Source organism: Sorex fumeus, unplaced genomic scaffold, assembly GCF_029834395.1.
Source record: "Sorex fumeus unplaced genomic scaffold, SorFum_2.1 ptg000051l, whole genome shotgun sequence".
In the NCBI taxonomy this organism is placed as follows: Eukaryota; Metazoa; Chordata; class Mammalia; order Eulipotyphla; family Soricidae; genus Sorex; species Sorex fumeus.
The window spans coordinates 42,731,465-42,754,330 of NW_026606108.1; the positions used below are offsets into that span (position 1 = coordinate 42,731,465).

At 42.4% G+C, this 22,866-nt stretch overlaps 1 protein-coding gene across 4 annotated transcripts in view; it reads right to left on the reverse strand.

Moving 5' to 3' along the window:
* Positions 1–22,866, reverse strand: part of NR3C1 (nuclear receptor subfamily 3 group C member 1) — a 91,582-nt gene that overhangs the window by 20,408 nt on the left and 48,308 nt on the right. For 3 of the 4 annotated variants that reach the window (XM_056124262.1, XM_056124261.1, XM_056124263.1), the window contains exons 3-4: positions 9,780–9,946; positions 1,082–1,198 (exon numbers count right to left, since the gene is read on the reverse strand). In XM_056124262.1, the coding sequence (XP_055980237.1) occupies positions 1,082–1,198; positions 9,780–9,946 (284 nt within the window). The remainder of the gene's footprint in view (positions 1–1,081; positions 1,199–9,779; positions 9,947–22,866) is intronic. The other variant, XM_056124264.1, reaches the window with a different exon arrangement.

Here is a 22,866-nt window from a genome sequence, read left to right on the forward strand (position 1 = left end):
ATGGCAAAGACTAGTCTCAATTGTTTTTTCTGCTGCTGAATATAAGAAGTGAGAAGACAGGTGCTGGTATGTGTGGTTGCGGGGACGAAGGTTCTTTTTAGTCACACCCAGACATCTTAAGAAAACCAACAAGAAGAGCGAATCCTAGAGAGCACCAACAGCCTCTCTTCAAGCACCCAGTCTCCCACCAATATCTGCATTATTTATAGGCTCATTCCGCTGGGCGCTCTGTAGACATTCAATCTTTCAAAATGTGAATCTAATCCAACAGGAAACTCCTTGATACAGAAACTTTCTAATTCACTTTGTCTTGGGCCCGCCTCATCGGGGAGCACCTGCTGAACAAGAGGGTCATGACACAAAGACCAAACACATGGATTATGCCTACCACATTTGTGGAATTTTCAATTTCAAATAGAGCAGAATTCCAATCTGCTTTCAGAGGGAGATTTTAAAATGGCCAGTTATGTTAATTATATAACCTGTTATATAAATGGGGATCTGAAAGTCAAACAAGTTTCAGATTTCTTCTTTATTTAAAAAGCAACACAAACAAAACCCATCCAGTGCCTTGAGATTGATCTATACTCCCCCCTCTTCCTGCACCATATACAGCTCTATGGTAGGTTAAAGTTGTATCTTTATAAAGGCAGATGATAGAAAAATGGACATATAACTGTGCCTGATACAGAAACACAGTATTTTGTTTGGGGGCCATACCTGGTTGGAGGTAGGGCTTACTCCTGGCTCTATGCTTAGGGACCAGACCTGGGTTGATTGTATACACGAGCAAGTACGCTACCTGCTCTAACAATGCCCCAGCCCCTGCAGGGAATACAGCTGACAAGAAAAAATAAGTCATATTGCCGCAAGCTTTCTAAGTTTCATTATTTCTTCATTTTCCTTTCTTGACACTGAATTTAGTGTGTGGATACACTTAAGCAGAAAATGGAATATCCATGAAAAATTTCCTACTTTATTTCTAATTATGTTAATCAAGTGCATACATATTTTATTACACTCATTTACTCATATTTACAAAAGCGAAACAAGACAATTCCTTGCAAGGTATTTACATTACCTTCCAGGTTCATTCCAGCTTGGAGACATTTTCGATAGCGGCATGCTGGGCAGTTTTTTCTTCGAATTTTATCAATGATACAATCATTTCTTCCAGCACAAAGATAATTGTGCTGTCCTATACAGGAAACAAAAGGGAGTATTAAATTTTACAGGTTTTAGTCTTTTACATCACTTAAGAGTCTTTCCACAAAAATGTCCTTTGTTTCTATTTTGGATTAACACAGTCAAAGTCCAGAAGCACTAAAGGATTACATCTTGATTATTTTGCCATCATTAAGTTTAGGTTCATTTAAAGTCCTTTTTAACTTAAAGTAGACTAAAAATCTGAAAGTAGCACAGAATTCACAAAATATTTTTCAGTAAACAGCAGAACACTCTAGGATCTGGACTTCAGAGACAATTTCAGTTTTAGCTACCTCAAATTAAATAATTTTTACATGACAAAAGGGACGCACAAATAAAAAGATGAATGGATGGGAGAAAATATTCTTTATATGTGAAGTACTCACAGAGCTCAAAAACAAAAAAACTCCATAAAAAAATAAGAAGAGATGAACAGACTTTCCTTGAAGAAGATATAGAGACAGGCAGATGAAATCTGAAAAACTGTTCATCACTTATCATCAAGGAAATGCAATCAGAATGGCAGTAAGACATCATATGAGTGTCTAGTGAGAATGGCATACATCAAGACTGGTGCAGATGTGGAGCAAAAGGAAGCCTCAATCTCTGATGGTGGGAATGCTGTCTGAGTCAGCATGGGTGGAAAACATTATGTAGGAATCTCAAAGAACAGGGCTTCCACAAGACCCAGCAACACCCCCTTCCTGACATCTACCTCTAAAACACATGGAAACCAGTTCTGTGTTCATTGCAACCCTTAGGCTAATAGCCACGATATGCTAACAACCCAAATATTCCCCAACAGATAAATGGATCAAGAAGTTATGCTGCATACACACAGCATGGAATACTGCTAGGCAGCTATCAGATGAAATTTCTCAATTTGCTGCAATGTGCATGGAACAGTAGATATCACGAAGAGCAAGATCGGCCAGAGGGAGGATAAATACCAGATGACATCACTCACCTTTTATATTTAAACAATACAAAAGATAATACTAAACAGTGATAAACTCTGAGCCATGCAAGGGTTACAAATTACTGAGATTAAGGGAATAAGGAGAACGGAGAGGAGGACTAGAAGTTACCTAAAGACATGGGTGGGGTGGAGGGGGTGGTCTTGGGAATTTTGGCAGTGAGGTGAGCATAACCAACCCATCAACAAGTTAACTATTGTAACTGTGTGACCAAATTACATTAAAAATATAGAAGAAAAACCAAGTCTCGCTTTTGCTTATTAGACATATTAGACATAAGCCATTTGGACAAGTGTACGATACATAAGTCTATCACCTAATATATTTTCACAAACTGAACAACCATCAGCTCCAGAAGTACAACAATACCCCACGGACCCTCCTAATAACTATAAGGGAGTTGGAGAATTTGTGTTACATTTATATAGTTTCTTCTTCTTCAACAGTTACAGAAAATGTGTGTAATCCCATTTTTATTTTGACCTCTGACCTAATGCAAATGAGGAAGAAAGAAGAGATTGGCTTAAAATACTATTGAAGTCCTAACAAAATAGTTCTTATTCTACATTAAGCAATCATATACAAATAAATGAGCCCTTTGTCCTAATTTTAAATCTTAGTAAGGAGGATGGAAGGAAGCAGTCACTGGTAGAGGATATGGTACAGAAATATTTTGTGCATGATGGTTCTGGGAACCAGACAGTGCCTGAAATTTAAAATCGTAATAATAAAGTGATACACAAAACAGGATTTAGCTCATCCCGCCCCCCCCCCCTTTTCTGTTTTTTGGGTCATACTCGACAATGCACAGGGGTTGCTCTTGGCTCTGCACTCAGGAATTCCCCTGGCAGTGCTCAGGGGACCATATGGGAATTGAACCTGGGCCAGCCACGTGCAAAACAAACGCCCTACCTGCTATGCTATAGCTCCAGCTCCAGCTAAGATGACTTAGCTCATCTCCCCATTTTCTTGATGGGGTTGCTTTTGTGGTTGAGTTTTTGTGAATGCTTTATTATCTCTTAGATATTAAATTGAGCGACAGCACAGCGGTAGGGCATTTGCTTTGCAAGTGGCCAACATGGTCGACCCGAGTTCGATTCCTCCACCCCTCTTGAAGAACCTGGCAAGCTACCGAGAGTATCTCGCCCTCATGGCAAAGCCTGGCAAGCTACCCGCGATGTATTCTATATGCCAAATACGGTAACAATTGTCACAATGGAGATGTTACTGGACCCGCTCAAGCAAATCGATGAACAACGGGAGGACAGTGACAGTGACAGATATTAAATCATGCATCTTTGATAGATGTATAGTGCATGAGTACTTTCTTGTGTGGAGACTTCCTCCTATTCATAAGTAATCATTTTGTTTTAATGATCGCTTCTTTCACATTGCAGAAGTTTTGACTCTGTTGTCATCCTGTTTTATTTTTCCCATCCCAATGGAGTTTATCCCTGAAGACACCCTTAAAGCCAATATCCTGGGTTTTCTTCAATGTATTTTATAGATTCACGTCTAATCAATCTTTTGAGTCATATTTTTTTTGTGTGTGTGTGTATGCAGCACAGGATAGTGAACCAGTTTTCCCAGAACCTTAGATCCTTTTTTTCTGTTTTTTTTTTTTTTTTTTGGCTGTTGTTCTTGGGCCATATCCAGCTGTGCTCAAGGGACTATTTACAGTGCCAAGGATGAAATCTGGGTCAGCTGCACACAAGGCTAATACTTTGACGTCTATACTGTTTCTCTCTTCCCCGTACCCAATACTACCGAAGAGACATTCCTTTCTCCATTTTATGCCCTGTCCAGATATCCAAGGGTTATTCTCTGAGTTCATGATTCAATTCTGTTGGTCTGGGTTGTTGGCCTTTATTCTGATACCACACTGTTTTGATCATTATTGATTTGGGACAGATACTTCTGCAAAGAAGAAATACAAATGGCTAACAGGCACACGAAGAAATGTTCCGCACCTCTGATCATCAGGGAAATTAAAATCAAGATAATAATATGACAACAACTCTCATACCAGTAAAACGTAATGAAATGTATGAAATGAAACACCTCAAACCAAAAACATAGAAGCAATTGGAGCCAGAGAGACAGTACAGTGTGGTAGGGAGCTTGTCTTGGGTTTGATTTCTCTGTATACAGTCCCCCAAGTCCTATCAGGAATGATTCCTGAGCACTGCCAGGTGTGGCCCCAAAACAAAACAGCTTAGAAAAAAAAAAGTACTGATAGGAATGCAGTGTAAAAGGAACTTTCATTCACTACTGGTAGGAATGTAAACTGGTTTAGCTTTCATATGATCCAACAATTCTACTCATTATACTCAACAAGTCTACACAAAGAACCTGAAAAATACTCAGCTGAAAAGACAGATGCACGTTCACTGTGGTGCTATTTATAAGAGCCAAGATTTGGAAATAACCCAAGTGCCCAATGACACATGAATGGATAAGTAAGTTGTAGTCGAAGCTAAAATTAAATAAACCCTTAAAGAGATTCCCGGACATTTATGGCATACCAATCTTTTTCAGGAGAAAAAAACTTTACTCAATAACTCCCTTCACCACACCCAGTAAATCTGACTTCTTGAAGCAAACAGAAAGTGCACAATTACATCTGACAATATTACCTTAACCACCCAACCCAGGAACAGTATCACCTACTTTGAAAAAAAGTGTCTTTGTGTGTGTGTGTGTGTGTGTGTGTGTGTGTGTGTGTGTTGGGGGTTGGGTGGACGAGGATCACACCTGGCTGTGCTCAGGAATCACTCATGGTGGGCTTGGGGGACCAAAAGGGTGATGAGGATCAAACCCAGGTCAGCAATGTGCAAAGCAAGTACTTTACTACCTCTTCAATGCCAGTTTTGTCTTTTGACTACAGAAATGAGGTACAGAAATGAGGTTATGCAAGTGGGAATAGGTAAGGAGTAGCTTAGTAGACAAGTGGTATGACTGTACCCCTAAAACAGCATTTTATACATCTGTTATCCAATGTTACCAGCAATTAGTTACTTGAATTACAGACTTAGAAAGGTGAACTACTGTATATAGAGTGTATCTAAGACTGTTTGAATATTATATCTGGTTGATCCCAAATATTAATTTGAAAAGGTCATTAGTGCCTAAATCTTCTGGCACCATGTTAGGTAACATATTAAGAGACAATATTGCAGTTTTCATAGGGTAAAACCATCCAAAGGTGGTTAAAAAGAAAATAACTAAGTATCTTCTTTCTCCATGGAGCACTTTCTTACAGTTTTAATATGGTTTTTCAGTGTTGCAGGAAACTGTGGATCTGCTGGCTTGGCAAAAACTAAAAGGATTCTTTTACATGAGCCCAGCTTAACTAAATAAATAAATATGCTAATCAACTAAGAGCCCATGTGCCATGCACTAGAAGGGATGGTTGTCCTACCACTACAGGATATTTGTGCTATAGAATAAATCATTCTTTTAAAAAAGAAAACATACCACAATTATTCTAGATGGAAAATACTTCGTTCTGACTTGTAGTGCAAGAATCTTTATAGATAGAAAAACCTAAGACTTGGTTTGGATGGAAACAATCTTTACTTGGTTCTTCCTAATATAATGCACAACAATGATCTTTTTTAATTTGGTTAGACATTTAAAGTTTCAATAAACCAGAGTCACATAACAGCTACAGTTCAACTTTGTTCCTCAACTGCTCTTTAGTGCCAAGTGTCCTTACCAGCTGTTTCAAGTCTTTTATGCATTATGTAAGTTTCCTAGATTCTTTACTTGGACACAATATGGAAGCACTGTCCTAATAATTTTTCTACTGTAACAACAGATAAGGTCTAGAGCGATAGTACAGCAGGTAGGAAGTTTGCCTTGCAAGCAGGCAACATGGCCAACCCGAGTTCCATTCCTCCGCCCCTCCTGGAGAGCCCAGCAAGCTACCCAGCGTATCTCGCCCGCAGGACAAAGCCTATCAGTGACGCATTCAATATGCCAAATACAGTAACAAGTCTCACAATGTTACTGGGCCCACTCGAGCAAATAGATGAACAATGGGAGGACAGTGACAGATTGTCTCCGACTCACCTAGAAAATGAGGAGTTTTACCTACTGGTTACTTTTACAAGGTATGGATATCTAATGCTAATAGTTACTCAATGTCAATCCTTTTGACAAGACAACTTGGTTCAGAGTACCTATGTCTTCTACTCTCACTAAATGTGCTTTCCATGGCATATGAAGCTGATGTCAAGAAAACAGCCTTTTGGACAAAGTGATTTCTGAATTAAAAATTTTTTTTTGTTTGCACTGTATTTTATTACAATCTAATGTTGGGAAGAGATTCTGGTATCTTTTAAAAGGTATATGTGGTGATGTCCCAGAAGAATTCCCAAAGTATTCACACTTGTATAGTCACTTTCTTTGGTGTTTATCACCAAAAAGATATGGCAAGGAGCCGAGAGATAGTATAGTGGGTAGGGCACTTGCCTTGCACACAACTGACCCAAGTTTGATCCCCAGCATCCCCTATGGACCCCTGAGCCTTGCCAGTAGTGATCCCTAAGATCAGAGCCAGGATTAAGCCTTGAGCACAGTTAGGTGTGGCCCAAACCAAATAGACAGAACAACAACAAACAGTGGAATGATAGCAGGGCAACACCTGGGACTGTTATAAAGCTATGTTTACATATTGGTCCTACTCTCTGCTGGGTAATTTTCTTAGGGAGATACTAATTGCTATGCTGGAGGCCCATGTAATCAGGAACTAAACCTTCCTACCAAGAACTGTGATTGCACTTGGCAATGAATTCTCCAGTGCTGGTTAAACCTTTGATGACTGCAACCCTTCCCTAGCGTCTGAATCAGTCCTAGGGCTCAGCCAACAAGGTTGATGCTGAATGTTGGTGAGAAATGACATCACATAACAGATTTTTGTTTTGTTATGTGTTGTTCCTTTTTAAAAGGCATTCCTTTTAGGGGGTAATTTATGACACAGCAAAAGATAAACATTTTGTTTGTTTCCCTGGCCTACCCCCCCTTCCCTCTGCAGTACTCAAGAGACCACATATGGTGCAACAGATCAAACCTAGGTTGACCGTGTGCAAGGCAAATGCCATAAGTAACCACTGCACTATCTTTCTAGCTGCCAAGACGTTCTTCTCTTTTTGTTTTGGGGCCACACCTGGTTGTGTGCAGGTTACTCCTGGCAGGATGCAGAGGACCATAGGTGATTACTTGGGATCAAACCCCAGGGTCAGCTGCACGCATGATTAGCAGTTAAATCTTGTACCAGCTCTCCAGTCCTTTTAAAAAATGGTCTTTTATTTTATTTTATTTTTTTGCTTTTTGGGTCATACCTGGCGATGCACAGGGGTTACTCCTGGTTCATGCACTCAGGTATTACTCCTGGCAGTGCTCAGGGGACCAAATAGGATGCTGGGAATCGAACCTGGGTTGGCAGTGTACAAGGCAAACGCCCTACCCTCTGTGCTATCACTCCAGGCCCCCAAAATAATAAGTTTTTTAAAACCATGAGTGAATAGTATTTTTAATAAATACAAGTGATACATGGGAACAACCCAGATCATCAAAGTCATATAGGAAATAAGAGCATAGCAAATGGCTTGTTTGTATAGCCTACTTAAAGTATCTGAGGATTAACTGAGTTGTGACTAAGATTCTTTGTCTGTTCTTAAAAACAATGTGGTACAGTGGAATGGAGGCCAGCAGGGTACCAGGAAACCATAATCTGAGCTTCAACCCTATTTCCTAGCAATATAATTTCAGGTTATTAGCATGTCTGAGCCTCTGTTTACCATTATTCCTGGATTTCTGGAAAGGTTTGAAGCAACTGTCTGAGGATTCTTAAATAATACCCACCAAACTGAAGCATTCTATAAGGAATTCCCTTGTGACTGCTTTACTCTCAGAATCTAGATTACAAACTGTCAGGTGAGAAGACTTTATCACCTTGCAGGAAGTTAGTAGGGTATTAGGGTTTGGGGTTAAAGTCTTTTTTGGAGGGGCTGGAGCAAGAGCACAATGGTTACGGTGCTTGCCTTTCTTGCAGCCAGTCCAGGTTCGATCCCCGGCATTGCATATGGTTCCCTGAGCACTGCCAGGAGTAAGCCGGGAGCACTGTCAGGTGTGGTCCCCAAGCAAACAAGCAAGCACATGAGAAAGTGAGTGGACAGCACAGAGGGATCCTTGCACTCCCGCTCCCCCTCCGGTGTGGCCGCCCCTGGCTCTCCACTCCAAAAACAGAAAACAGAGTCTTCTGGGAGATAGTTCTGTTTGAATCCTAGCTCTGCCACTGTAAGTTTCCTAGTGTATCAACTCTGAATCATAACAGCAAGCATCTAAGAGCCCAAAGATATATTAATAAAGGTAGCTATGTAAAAAAATAGAATAAAAAGAAATTAGGGGCGGGGGGGAGAGTTTTGAACTAGCATAGAAAATTTCCTACATATGGATGTGAAAACGGAGTTCAAGTGTACCATGTAAATCAAACAAGCTGCATCCTTGTAACTGGTTCAGGCAAGGGCAGCGGGAACTGAGGAGGCAGCTCTGTGGCCAGAGGTGCAGCTTCGCATGTGGTGAGACCAAGGTGTGAATGCTGGTACCACACAGCCCTCCTGATCTGAGCTACACAGGACTCTGGTTGTTCAGAGCAGGTAGCACTGCTGCCTTCTTGGGTCCTCCCATTGGCTCTCCCAGCCTCACTGGCTAAGTGTGATTTCACCGAATGTTAACTTTATTTTAAAACAAGCATAAAAAGTCGCTAGCAGACAGTAGCTCCCAGAGGTGGCATACTTGGGAGGCATGACAGCTTTACTTTTTTCAGCGTGGGGTCAAACTGAGAGCTTCACACAAGTGTTGCATATGCTCCGCCACTGCTCCACATCCCCGAACTTTACCATCATTTAAAAATTCCATTCCCACACTTTTGGGTACAGGATTCCGTAATTCTTTAAAACCAACACCGACCTTCTTCCCCCACTTGGATTATTTTTTGGCAAGGACAACACATAACGTGATTATCTATATGTATTTGAAGCTTTCACTTTATTTTACAGGATAATTTTGATTAAAATAGAGAACACAAAATTTTAAGTATCCGAATTGCAAAGGTTCCCTTATTCTACTCTGATTTTCACTTTCAAATATCATTTTGTAAATGTCATAGAAGAAGCACTATTGTATTCTTAGGATAACTGCATTTACATCCTGAAAATAAGACGGCTGTAGTCTCCTGTAGCCTCTGAGAGAGGAGTATTTATACCACTTAGCTTGGTGCTGACTCAAGAAAGAAGACGATGACCTTTGTGTTCACTTCCCAAACATCAGCTCTTCAATTGATGGCACAGTCTTGCCGTCACCGTCTTAGGCGGGCCAGACTCCCTCCCTGCAATTTACAGACTTCTACTGTAGTCTAGTGGCTGGAATGGCTCAGGGATCTCTTGCCTGGGAGGAGCCAGGAGTCACCTTCCTCTCCACCTTTCGCTGACGTCTAATCTTACCAGACTTTGCACGTAACAAAAATTTAAAGTTCACGCGATGAAATAGGAATAAGAGGGAAAAAGAAACCGAACTCTTCAAAACACACACTACCTTCCACTGCTCTTTTGAAGAAAACTTTACAGCTTCCACACGTCAAGACCCCATAATGACATCCTGAAGCTTCATCGGAGCATACGAGGCAGAGTTTGGGAGGTGGTCCCGTGGCTGCAGATGAGCTGGACGGAGGCGAGTTCACATCTGGTCTCATTCCAGGGCTGAGGAAAAAGCAAGCAGCACTGTGACTTAATGGTCACGACAAAGCATGGAGTATCACATGAAAATTCTCTTACCTTCTTACTCAAGAGCAGATGCTCACACTGATGGCTTAGGATCATAAACAAACAAACAAAACAAAACCTTGTTTTCAACACACACAGGTAATCTCTAAATGGAAGAGCTGGGATCTGGAAAATACCACTATAGCCACAAGTAGGGTTCTGTGGGAATTGTCTATTGGTGATGGCACCTCTTTCACAGGGTCATTAAGAAGCTGAAAGGCATCCTGTTCATGAAAGGTTTTTTTTCTAAAAAAAAAATCCTTTTCAAAAAGAAATTAAGTTCTTTGTATTGAATAACTGTGAAATACACCATTACAAAACTGTACATAATTGGGTTTTAGTCACACAATGTTCTAATATCTTGTCTCCACCAATGCACATTCCCTCCCCCCCACACCCCCAGCAGGCACTTTCTTCTCTCTTTCTCTTTCTCCCCCCCCCCCCCCCCACTTTTGGGCATTATGGTTTACAATACAGATACTGAAAGATACTGTTTGTTCCTTTGTCTACTTTCAGCACAGTTTTTTTTAAATTTTTATTAGTGAAACACCATGAGATACAATTGTAGACTTATAAATTTTTGTGTTTGGGTTTCAGTTATACAATGATCGAGTACCCATCCCTCCATCAGTGCCCATTCTCCACCACCAATGATCCCAGTATCCCTCCCACCCCTCCATCCCCGCCATCACACCCTGCCTCTGTGGCAGGGCATTCCCTTTTGTTCGCTCTCTCCTTTGGGTCAGCACAGTTCTTATAGCAGTTCTTTTCTTTCCCCCATTTTTTATAATTTTATTGTTTGAATCACCGTGAAAGCAGTTGCAAAGCTTTCGGGTTTAAGTCTCGGTCATAAAATGAACACCTGTACCTTCACCAGTGCCCATTCTCCAGCCCCCCAAACCCCAGTATATCCCCATTCCACACCATACCCCTACCTGTGTGGCATATGATTTCCACATTACTCTCTCTATACTTTGATTACATTCAATATTTTGACAAGAGACCCACCATTATTATTTGGGATTTTACCCCAACACTCAGATCTGCTGAAAAGGCAACAGTAGACAATTTGTTTTCTACTGCTGGTTATGAATAACATATGATGTTGCATGGCTGCAGTAGTGGCCAAAAGATTTTGAAATTCTGAAATTTTAACAATTAAATCTGGAGGGATTTCTGCCAAAATCTGTTGGGTTCCGAGATTTGTTCCTGAGTCTCTGAGATCATGGCCATTAAGCAGATTGATCAGGAGCCAAAGAGGCCATTCATGGGCGGTGAGTTGGGGTCTCGTTGGGACTGGGAGGAAAGGGCTGGCTCCACCCCCATCCTATGAGGCCCCATGTGTCTCATCACTGAGGGCCCAAACCTGACTGTTCAATGGCCTCTGGAGGATGGCGGAAACCGAGCCGCCTAGGGGGAACAGGCAGAGGGACAGCACCCCTTCCCCCCTGGGGTGGCCCAGCGACAGTAACCTACTGCGGATCCGGATGCATTTCTGCAAAAAACTGCTGGGTTTCAAGATTTGTTTCTGATGGGATGATGGCCGTTAAGCAACTTGATCGGGAGTCAGAGAGGCCATTCATGGGCAGTGACTCGAGGTCTCATTGGGATGGGGAATAAAGGGCCGTCTACACCCCTTTCCCGTGAGGCCCCACGTGTCTCGTCACTCTGGGCCCAAACTTGACTGTCCAGTGGCGTCTGGAGGATGGTGGCTACTGGGCCACCAGGGGGAACAGGCCAAGGCCCAAAACCTATTCCCACCTGGGGTGGCCCAGCGCTGGTAACCTACTGCAGGGACTGGATGCATTTCTGCCAAAAGCCACTGGGTTCTGCAATTTGTTTCTGAGTCTCTGGGATCATGGCTGTTAAGTGGCTTGATCAGGAGCCAGAGAGGCCGATCATTGGCGGTGACTGAGGGTCTCGATGGGGTAAGGGGGCAAAGGGCTGGCTCCACAACCATCCCATGAGGCCCCACGTGTCTCCTCACTGCAGGCCCAAACCTGACTGTCCAATGGCCTTTGGCGGATGGCGGCCACTGAGCCCCCTAGGGGGAGCAGGTGGAGGGACAGCACCCTTTCCCCCATGGGGTGGCCCGGCAACAGTAACCTACTGCGGAGTCCGGATGCATTTCTGCCAAAAGCCATTGAGTTTCGAGATTTGTTTCAGAGTCTCTGGGATCATGGTCGTTAAGCAGTCCGATCAGGAACCAGAGAGGCCATGCCTCCAATTATATAGCTGAGCCAGAGGTGGTTTGTGAGTCTGTCTCCCACATACCTAACTTTTGGCTGTTTACTTTCTTGGTAAACTTTGCCCCAAGTTGTTGGGGTCTGGCCAAAGGCACAGTAGCAATTTTGGGGTATCTGGATGTCTGAAGGCGCCATCTGGCTGTTGATGCACTCGCCTCACAGGTACAGACTGACCTGCTGGTGGCACCATATCCTCCTTATAGCAGTTCTTACCCACAGTGATCATTTTCAACTACCATTGTCCTAGAGGTCCCTTCTCTTCCAACTACCTTCTCCCGCAGCACTTGAGGCAAGCTTTCAAACATGGACCAATAAATTGCTGTATCTCATCATGGAGACATTAAGTCTTTGTATGAGAGATCACCAAGATGTTGTTACAGGTTAAGTCTCTGTGCTTGTTCTGTTAACTGAGATTGGTTGCCTTCTCCAATCTGGTGTGCTACTACTTTATCAGTGCTGTAAAGTTTTAGATGGCAGGAACTTCAGTATTTTTATGGGGAAGGTATAGCGAGGGGTGATTTTTTTTTTAACTGGGTGGCAGCTTTGGGAAAACCCTTTTAAATCCGCATACTTTTCATAGGTCTGACAGCAACTTTCTAAATTCAATCATATCTCTTCACAGTTTTACCCAGATCCTCTACTACAGTCCTAACTTTTTACAGTCTGAGGGGCCCAGAATTGGCTCCATGGCAAAATGTACTTCCACTCCCATGTCTGCAAGCATGAGGTGGTGAGTTTGATCCTCGGTGTACAGCCCGCAAGTGCCAAGTGTGGTCCAGCTGTTTTACGTTTGAAGTGTGTGTGAGCATCCCAGCTAAAACCCGCACAAGCATCGAGAGTGGGACCAGCAGTGGCCACCACCTCCAGGATGAACTCAAGCACCACAACTAAAGGGTACAAGTGAGCCTCGGCCGCTGCCACCACCAAGTATGAGTGTGACTCCTGGCCACTGCAGCAACAACAGAAACAATGGGAGGATAAAACACTTTTAACCTCGAGATGAGCCCTATATCATTCCCCCTGCCGTCCTGCCGGAAACAAGACACGTGTCTCAGAAAAATGATCTACAGATGTGACTTTTTTCCAGTCTGACTCCAAATCAGACAGGAGGGGCATAAGAAGCAGTCGGCAGACTGGGGAGGGAGCTTAGAGAGCTTCATGGATAGGCATTCTGAGCTGGGAGTGGTCATGCTAGACTGCCATGTGGTACCTAAGGCTGGGGCCTCTGAAGATGGACGCACGGCCTGATGGTCCTGGTCCTGGTATAAATGGTGCCCAATAGTGCCCACCCCGCTGGTTGGTGCTCAGGGCTCTCCCTACATGCTTGGTAGTGCCTGGGAACCCAATATGGTGCCAGGGGTCAAACCTTCCACTTTCGAGCAAGTCAGTGCCCTTGACCTATCTCCCTGCCCCTAAACTAGGTTAACTATAAAACATTTACTATATAAATATAACAGGAGATTTCCAAAATTATATACCTTAAGAATTTTTGTACATGTCATCTTTAAAGCCAAAACTATTGCATAACTAATGTGTCTAATCTTCTGCTTTCATAATTAGAGACTTCTTAGTCCTTTCTCTGGTTATGTGTTCTTCAAAACATGTGGACGGTGAAGAGATTGGAAGTCTAGATATTAAAGTTTCTTATCCAGAAGAAAATTCAGAAATGTTAATCTTTCTCTGCAATTTTCTGAACAAGTCTAATTTCTACAAGCAATTACATTGGGGAATCAACTCTGTCATGTTGGTTGCATCTTTGTCATCCTTTATTACTTCCTATTTTGCTTAGTTCAGTCCATAACCATCCTAAATCTCAATTACAGACATGCTTAATCTAAGAGATTATTTTGGTTATTCAAAATGCCTCAAAATTATGCTTAACATTTTATTTTGCTTTTGATTTATAATAAAAGGTTTTATTGGTAATTGCAGAAGGTCAATTTGTTTTACAAATATCATGTTAAGTAATTGAACCAGAAAGGGAAAAGCTCCCCCTAAATCCAATCCTTTAATAAAACTTACTACATCTACTACCCTTCAGCATCTCTAAGAGATTTAAGCAACGGGGAAGTATTTGCACTCTCCAAACTCTGGCAATAGGCTCCAGGGTTTCACACGAAACCTCAAAACCGGCAAGAAGAGTTTCTAGATGCTTCTGGATCACAACACACTGGGTGGATGGGGGGCGGGGGGAGGGTCTTGACTGAGAATACACTGACAATCTACAAGGAGAAGAAGCTGGGTGACTGTTGTAGGTCTGGCACAAGCCGCAGCTTTGATTAATGGAAACTTTCAGCTAACGCAGAGGAACGGCTCGAGGGCCGGAATTTTTGTCTCGTCTCTGACCAGGGATCCAGGATGGGCCGTTGGGATCACACAGTGCAAGGAGCACCAGGGACAAAGCTCAGGTCCTCCTCTTTGCCCCAGGTGCTTCTGAAGCCCCTGTGAATGCTATGGAGACAAAGAAAGGTCTCTGAGTGCTGGAGCAGAGAGAGCAGTGCAAGAGGGCAGGAGACTCTCTGGCTTCTAGCCTGAGGAGGCTGCTCTTCCTGCTCAGTGAATCTGGCATCTGACATGGCCTTTTTGGAACCACACTTGGCTGTGTAGTTCCTTGATGGAAAATGAGTGCAATAAAGATTTTCAGGTTTGATTTTTGTTATTATTTCCTCATTTAAAAATGCATACTTAATTTAATGGGACATGATACGACTTGAGAGTTTGAAAAACACTTTCATGGGGATAATCTCTTTTATATTTAACAATCCTGTTAAAAGGGTGTCTCAACCCCTAGGGGAGCACACACAGTAGTAAAGGTTTACTAGGGAGGTGATTTACAGTCAAACAAGAAATTTCCATATCCCAGCTGAAAATTTTCATTTTCTCTTTCAAGTGAAGTGAAAGTTTTATGGAAAGAACAAACACAGAGTTCGGATTGTTGGTGGGAATGCTGACTGGTCCAGCCTTTTTTGGGAAAACAATATGGGCATTCCTTAAAAAACTAGAAATTGAGCTAATACCACTTCTGGGACTAAATACCAAGGGTGAAAAAAAAAAACCCCACAGTAGAAGTAACATCTGCACCTGTATGTTCATTGCAGCACTTTTCACAATTGCCAGAATCTGGAAACAACATGAGTGCCCGAGAACAGATGACTGGTTAAAGAAACTTTAGTATATCTACACGATGGAATAGTATGCAGCTGTTAGGAAAGATGAAATCATGAAATTTGCTTATAAGTGGGTGGTCATGGACAGTATCATGCTAAGTGAAATGAGTCAGGAAGAGAGGGACAGACATAGAATGACTGCACTCATTTGTGGAATATAAAATAACATAATATGAGACTGACACCCAAGGGCAGTAGAGACTGAGTCAGGAATATTGCTCCATGGTTGGTAGCCTGCCTCATAAGCCGGGGGAGAAGGTAGCTGGAATAGAGAAGGGATCACCAAGTGAATCATGATTGAGGGGATCGTTCAGATGGGAGATGTGTGCTGAAAGTAGATAAAAGACCAAACGTGATAGCCTCTCAGTATCTGTATCGCAAACCATAATGGCCAAAAGTAGAGAGAGAGAGTATGGGATAAACTGTCTGCCATAGAGGCAGGGGGAGGGTTGGATTGGGTGGGGGTATACTGGTGACATTGGTGGTAGAGAATGTGCACTGGTGGAGGGATGGGTGTTCGATCATTGTATGACTGAAACTCAAACATGAAAGCTTTGTAACTATCTCATGGTGACTCAATTAAAAAAAAACAACAAAACAGTGTTTTGGAATGAAGAGTATAGAGTATACTCCTTCGTAGTATAGAGTATACTTCTTCATAGTATATTCTATAAAGTCTGCCTAGGATGATATTCCCAAGTTCTCACTTATAAACTAGAGCAGGCACAAGTTCAAGCCTCTCATCTGAGGCTACAGGTGATGGAGAAAGATAAAACTGCATAAGCAAATGGACAGAGAGAACTGTAGCTATAAATCTGGAACTGAAATCAGGGTTTGAGATTCCCTCAGGTATACATTCAACAACTGAGTCCATTGAAAACTGCCATGTGTACTGGACATCAGTGAGGGGGAAAAAAGTTTTGGAACACTAGAAGATGATGGTGGCCTCCGATGAATGCCACTGGGAGAAACGAATACAGAATGGTATTCAGTTTATGACTATGTTGATGAAGGAGCATGTGCTACAGAACAAAAGGTAAAGGTAAAGGTCCTCCCATTGATCGTCGATTTGCTCGAGTGGGCCCAGTAACGTCTCCATTGGAGACTTTGTTGTTACTGTGTCTGGCATATCGAATACTCTCGGTAGCTTGCCGGGCTCTCCGAGAGGGGCGGAGGAATCGAACTCGGGTCGGCCATGTTGGCCGCGTGCAAGGCAAACGCCCTACCCACTGTGCTATCGCTCTCAAAATGGACTTCAAAGGAAAATCACATGCAATCAATCATCTTCAGTAAGACTATATGGCAAAATGAAATAAAAATTGTACCACAGGGGCAAGGAGGATAGTTAAAAAACTTTGCCTATGTATATCCTGGGTGTGGGAATTGCTGCAGAAAACACACCATAATAAGAATGCATATTATACTCCTTTAAATGGAAAGGTCGAAAGGCCCTGGCCTTTGGTCAATATGTACTTACAGTTGTGCCAAACACTATTAGGAAGGATACCGTACCTAAGGTGCTTTATGTGACAAAACAGGAACAAAATGCATTGTCCTGGGTGAAGAGCTGAATGCTATTTCCCATAAGGGATGGAGACTGCTGAACACCAAGTTATTCTCAAGGCTATTCACATTTTATGTTAAGAATTGAGAGGGAAAGTGCATAATTCTGTTTTGTTTTCTTTCCTTCTAACAAAAGTGACTGATGAAAAGGATCAGGGTGAGATATTCATTGATTTATTATGATAATCAAACTCCTTGAGAAGTATACAGAATATACAGCAAATCACATTCTCTTTAGCAAGTACTTTCTGGCACCTGAATTCCAGGCATGGTGGGATACGGTCCTCCCGTTGTTCATCGATTTGCTCGAGCAGGCCCAGTAACGTCTCCATCATGGACTTATTGTTACTGTGTTTGGCATATCGAATACGTCACTGGTAGCTTGCCAGGATCTGCCATGCAAGCGAGATACTCTCGGTAGCTTGCCAGGCTCTCTGAGAGGGGTGGAGGAATCGAACTCGGGTCGGCCATGTTGGCCACGTGTAAGGCAAACGCCCTACCCCTGTGCTACCGCTCCAGCCCATGGTGGGATACATATATATAATATTGAAGGGTTCAAAAGACAGTCTTGAGACTTTGATATACGTGGAGTAGAACATTTTTTATCTGCCCTTTGGCCAATAGTATTCTCTTCTAGATTCAAATCCCAGCTCTAGTGCTCTAACGTGTTCTAACCTGGTACTGGCATACCCCTGGAGATCACACAACACCGTTTCCTCACACTCCAATTCACCCAACTCTACCTACTTCCCCATTCTGGAGGATGCTAGGGAAAGAGAAGTGTTAGAACTTTCTCTATGCAACTTAATGGTTCTCCAGAAGCTTCAGTTCAGCTATCTGTAAAAATTCTGTATTGATGCTATACTCACACTTGACTATTTAGTATTTGAAGCTTAGTGTGGCAACCTGAAATGTAAAGCCATATAGATGGGAATTTTTCGGTAACTTTGTTACATTAAAATCCCTTGGTTTCACTTGTATTTTGATTGGACTTTTGACTCAGGTATGAGTTAATACTATATATCAGTTATTTGGATAATACTGGTTCACTGACTTTATGCAGCTCTCTCAAAAGTTGATCAAGTTCATTATAAAACCGAGAAGAGCAAACATTCAAGTTCATAAGGCAACCATAATCCTTCCAAAATTCTCCTTTTTGTAAGTTTAAATTTTTACTGAATAGTAACAATTACTGTCAGTGGTTTTCCTTGAGATGAGGAACGTGATAAGCTCACTTTAATCATTTCTGGGAAGAGCAGCTATGGTGCATACAAGCCTGGAAAACCATAGACGAGCCACGTTGCAACCGGAGAGTACAAGCCATGCATGACAGCTACATGCAGCTTATGTGCTTGATGTGCCTTCCCATTCCGTCACATAGAAATTTAGAAAGTCCTATGTCCAAAGGCAGACGTCAATATTGTGCTTCTTCTTCACATATTTTTAAGTGGAAACAATGACCGTAGCACAGGAAAGCACGAGCAGTTTTAAATGCTACTTCTGTATGATCAGTATAAACGGCGACATAGTTGGTGGGAAAGCAAATAAAGTCTACTATGTGTCGCCACAAAAATAGTTCTGAAAGATCTCGTCATTGGCCACCATCCAGATCGCATGTCATTCTCTCTGGGAAGGGAGCATAACGTGGCACTCGCTATAACCATGTTGCCGGACTCTGTGCCAGGCTGTTCACTTGGGGCGCCCTGGGGGTAGGTTTGAGAGCCCTCCCTGCCCCAAGAGACCCAGCCCCGGCAGCCGAAAACTTCCAGAACCCAACTGCCACCGCACTCAAGGCCACTCTCCATGTGCTTGGGCTGAGCCTCACCTATGAGTGAACCTATTCCTGGACACTTCATACCACACACCCTACCCATACTCTTAATGGCGTTCAAAGTAGGAGGCAACCAATCTTAGAGGGAAATGTTTTTGTTTTACAGATATATATGTGTGTGTGTGTGTGTATATATATATATATGTATATATATATATATATATATATATATATATATATATATAAAGCACACACGGTTCAACCTTTAACAACATGTTAATGATCTCTTAACATGGGCTTAATGGCCTCTAGGTGAAATACAACAATCTTCACACTCTTTCCACTAAGGGCACTTTTTTTGTAGCATTTTCAGCAGTTTTTCGTAACAAACAATACAAAATATATTATTTTGGGTCTGCTTTGGGACAGCGATTGGGGTTTGGGGTGGAAAAATCAGAAATATGGCAGTGGGAAGGTGTAATGGTGGAAAAATTGGTGTTTGAATATTAAATGTAACCAAATATTATGTACTACTTTATAAAATAAAAATATTTTTAAAAAGGATTTGGGAACCCTTGGGTTCACAGATCACATTTTGAAAACTGCTGTAATAGAGAATAATAAGGACTCCAAGGAAAAGCCTAGAATTCCTAATAGCACCGTGTAGTGTAGTAGCTTGGTGACCTCTTAATCTCCCTAAATCTCAATTGCCCTATTTCTAAACGGGGACAGTAATGCACCTGGCAAAATGATACAGTATTGCTTACTAAATTAGAGGTTTTCCTTCAAATAGAAAGGAACAAAGATGATGAACTGTTACAAACCTAAATGGCATGGTTGACTTAAGCTTTAAGATAAGAAAATGTAATCAACAAAATTTCAATAAAATGTAGATCTACTTTGCTTTTAAAGATTTTTTCCCCCCAACTTAAAAAAATACATATTTGCTTTCTTTCCCCAAAAGGACACTGCCTCTGAGAACAAGCATTCATTCACAAGGAAAAAAATCCTGAAAATTAATTTTTTTGGGTCACACCCAGCGATGCACAGGGGTTACTCCTGGCTCTTTACTCAGGAATTACTCCTGCCAGTGCTCAGGGGAACATATGGGATGCTGGGAATCAAACCCAGGTCGGCCGTGTGCAAGGCAAACGCCCTACCCACTGTGCTATTGCTCCAGCCCCGAAATTAATTTTTTAAAAAATATACATATTTTATTAGAAATATATTTGCACTTGTTTTTTAATTTTTAAATTTTTGTAATGGATTTCCCGTGAGGTGCAGTTATAGACTTACAAACTTTCATGATTACGTTTCAGTCATATAATGCTCAGTCCCCATCCCTCCACCAGTGCCCATTCTCCACCACCAATGATCCCAGTGCTCCTCCCCCGACCCCCACCTCATCCCCCCACCCTGCCCTGCTTCTGTTGCAGGGCACACCCTTTTGCTTTCTCTCTCTCATTTTGGGTGTTGTGGTCTGCAATAGAGGTATGGAGTGGCCATCATGTTTGTTCTATAGTCTATTTTCAGAATGCATCTCCGATCCCGAGTGGGCCCTCCAAGCATTCTTTACTTGGTGCTCCCTTCTCTATCTGAACTGCCTTTTTCCCCCAGCATGCTGAGTCCGGCTTCCAAGCCGTGGAGCAATCCTCCTGTGCTTATCTCTACTATTCTTGGGTGTCAGTCTCCCTTTCTGTTACTTTATATTCCACAAATGAGTGCAATCCTTCTATTCTGTCCCTCTCTTTCTGACTCATTTCATTTAACATAATACTTCTGGAAATTAATCTTAGAACTTGATCAGTTTTTACCAACTACAAATGGAACAGGCATATTCTCACTGGCTTTCCCCATTTTATCTGAATACTATCAAGCGACAGCTCTCAATCTGGAGCAGTCCTGGCCCCCAGGAGGCAACGGAAGGATCTGGAGATAATGTGGCATTGGGTGATGCAACTGGCACTGAGCAGACGTGATGGTGCAGCTAAGCCCCCACAGTACAGCATCACCCAGTCTCAAGTTTCCATGGTTCTGAGTCAAAAAACCCTTGCTAGAGGATTCTAAGCAACCTAAAATTACAGGGGAAAAAAAGAGTCAACAGAACCAGAAACACTGTAAAAACTAACTTTATTTTTTCTTTTTGAGCCACACCCGGCGATGCACAGCGGTTACTTCTGGCTCTGCACTCAGGAATTACTCTTGGTGGTGTGGTGGTGCTCGGGGGACCATACGGGATGCTGGGAATGAACCGAGGTCGGCCGTGGGCAAAGCAAACACCCTACCCTCTGTGCTATCACTCCAGCCCCCGAATTCCAACCTTTTACACCTGTGAGTCCACATCAGCCTGTGGAACATCTGTGAAAATCAATGTTTTAATCTTTCAACAGAGCAGCTGAGGCCAGTCCTAAATACTCTTTGATTCAAGGTGAGTCCAAATGATTTAAAAGATGAGGCCAGAGACAAGACAGGCTGTGGTGATTAGCCTAACCCAGGAACTTACTCTAGTTTCCCACTAGCCTTAAAAGTTAAAATACTTAACTTGTATTACATTCCTACCCCCAAAGACCTGACACCCCTTAATTTTTCTTATATTTATTCTTTCGGGAAAAATTTCAGTAATTTGCATCAAACTCTTGGCAATTGTTTCATGATTGCTCATTTATCCCTGTATTAGCTAAAGGATTACTAATTTGTTTGCTATTTTGGGGTTTTTTTTTAAAAAAATGCAAAAAAAATACTCTGAAGAACACTTTCACAATATTTCCATTAAATTGTCTTGGTACACTGGTGCTGGAAAACATGCACTGGTGGAGGGATGGGTGCTGGAACACTGACTGAAACCCAATCATGAACAGTGCTGTAATGGTCTATCTCACAGTGATTCAATAAAAACATACAACAATTGTCTTAGCATTACTTTTTATCTTATTTAGCAAGCCAAAGGAAAATGCATCCTCCTCTTTGCGTTTTGAGAGTGGTTTCCATAGGTCTTAACTTCAGGTGAAGATGAAGAAAGTTTCCCCAAACTATAGGTGTCACTGATACTCTTCTCAAGAAGGGTTAGAACAATCAAACATAGTCTGGGCACATTTTTCGTAAAGGCTGAGTGGAGAATGATATATCCTTTTCAGAGTTCTGAGAAATCAATGGTCTGTCACTCAGAATCCTGACTTAGAGTCCTTGTCTATGAAACAAGGGGTTGAATCAGCAAATTCCAAGCAGGTGGTGTTCTCAAGACTGGAGTGGAGGCGGAGGAAAAGGGCAGGAGAAAGGGAAGAGGCCGTCCAGGGCACATGGTGCCAGCCCAACCTGGCCCACACAGCCCCCAGTTCTCTAATCCATTAGTTTCTCCCTGCTCAGACCCTGTGGTGTCTTTGCCATCCTGCGGATCCTGCTTTCTAGACATAATCCCGATGTGCCTACTGTGTGCCCCTGTCTCCTAGGAGCTTCTGCTGAGAGGTATTTGCCCACCTGTGAGAGCCCACCGTAGCTTTTTTAATTCATGGACACCTCTGGGTCTAGACAGCCAGGTAGGAAAGGCCATCCCATGACACCTGATGATGGATACATGTCCTGTCAACAATAATTCCACTCTCCTTGTCTTGGACGTCTTTATAGCCTTAGGATCATGGATGGTGTCACCTTGTTACCTCTCTTATACACTGCTTTGTGTTCTACAAAAGGATTTGTGTTCTACAAAAGACCCAGAATACAGGTATCCGCTCCACCGTGTGTTATTATGGACGCTCGATCTTTAGTCCTCTCCACAGATCTATGAGTCAGGTACATTTTACAGAGCAGGAAACATTGAAATAATCTGACTTCCTGAAGGTGATACAGAAACTATCAAAATCAGTCTTTGAACTCTGTCTTTCTTATGGGGGATGGGAAGGAAGGGGGGATAGAAAGGATGGAAGTGTTTAGGGTTTACTCCTGATTTTGTGCTCAGGGACCCCCTCCTGGTGACACTGGGGGGTGTATATACTTCTGGAATTCTGGACAACAAAAGCAAGTGCCTCGCCCTCCCCCCTCTCACTTCTGCCCTCAGGCCTGGTCTTTGACACCAGTATCAGTGTTCTTAGCCAAGTCCATTTCCCTTACTCCAAC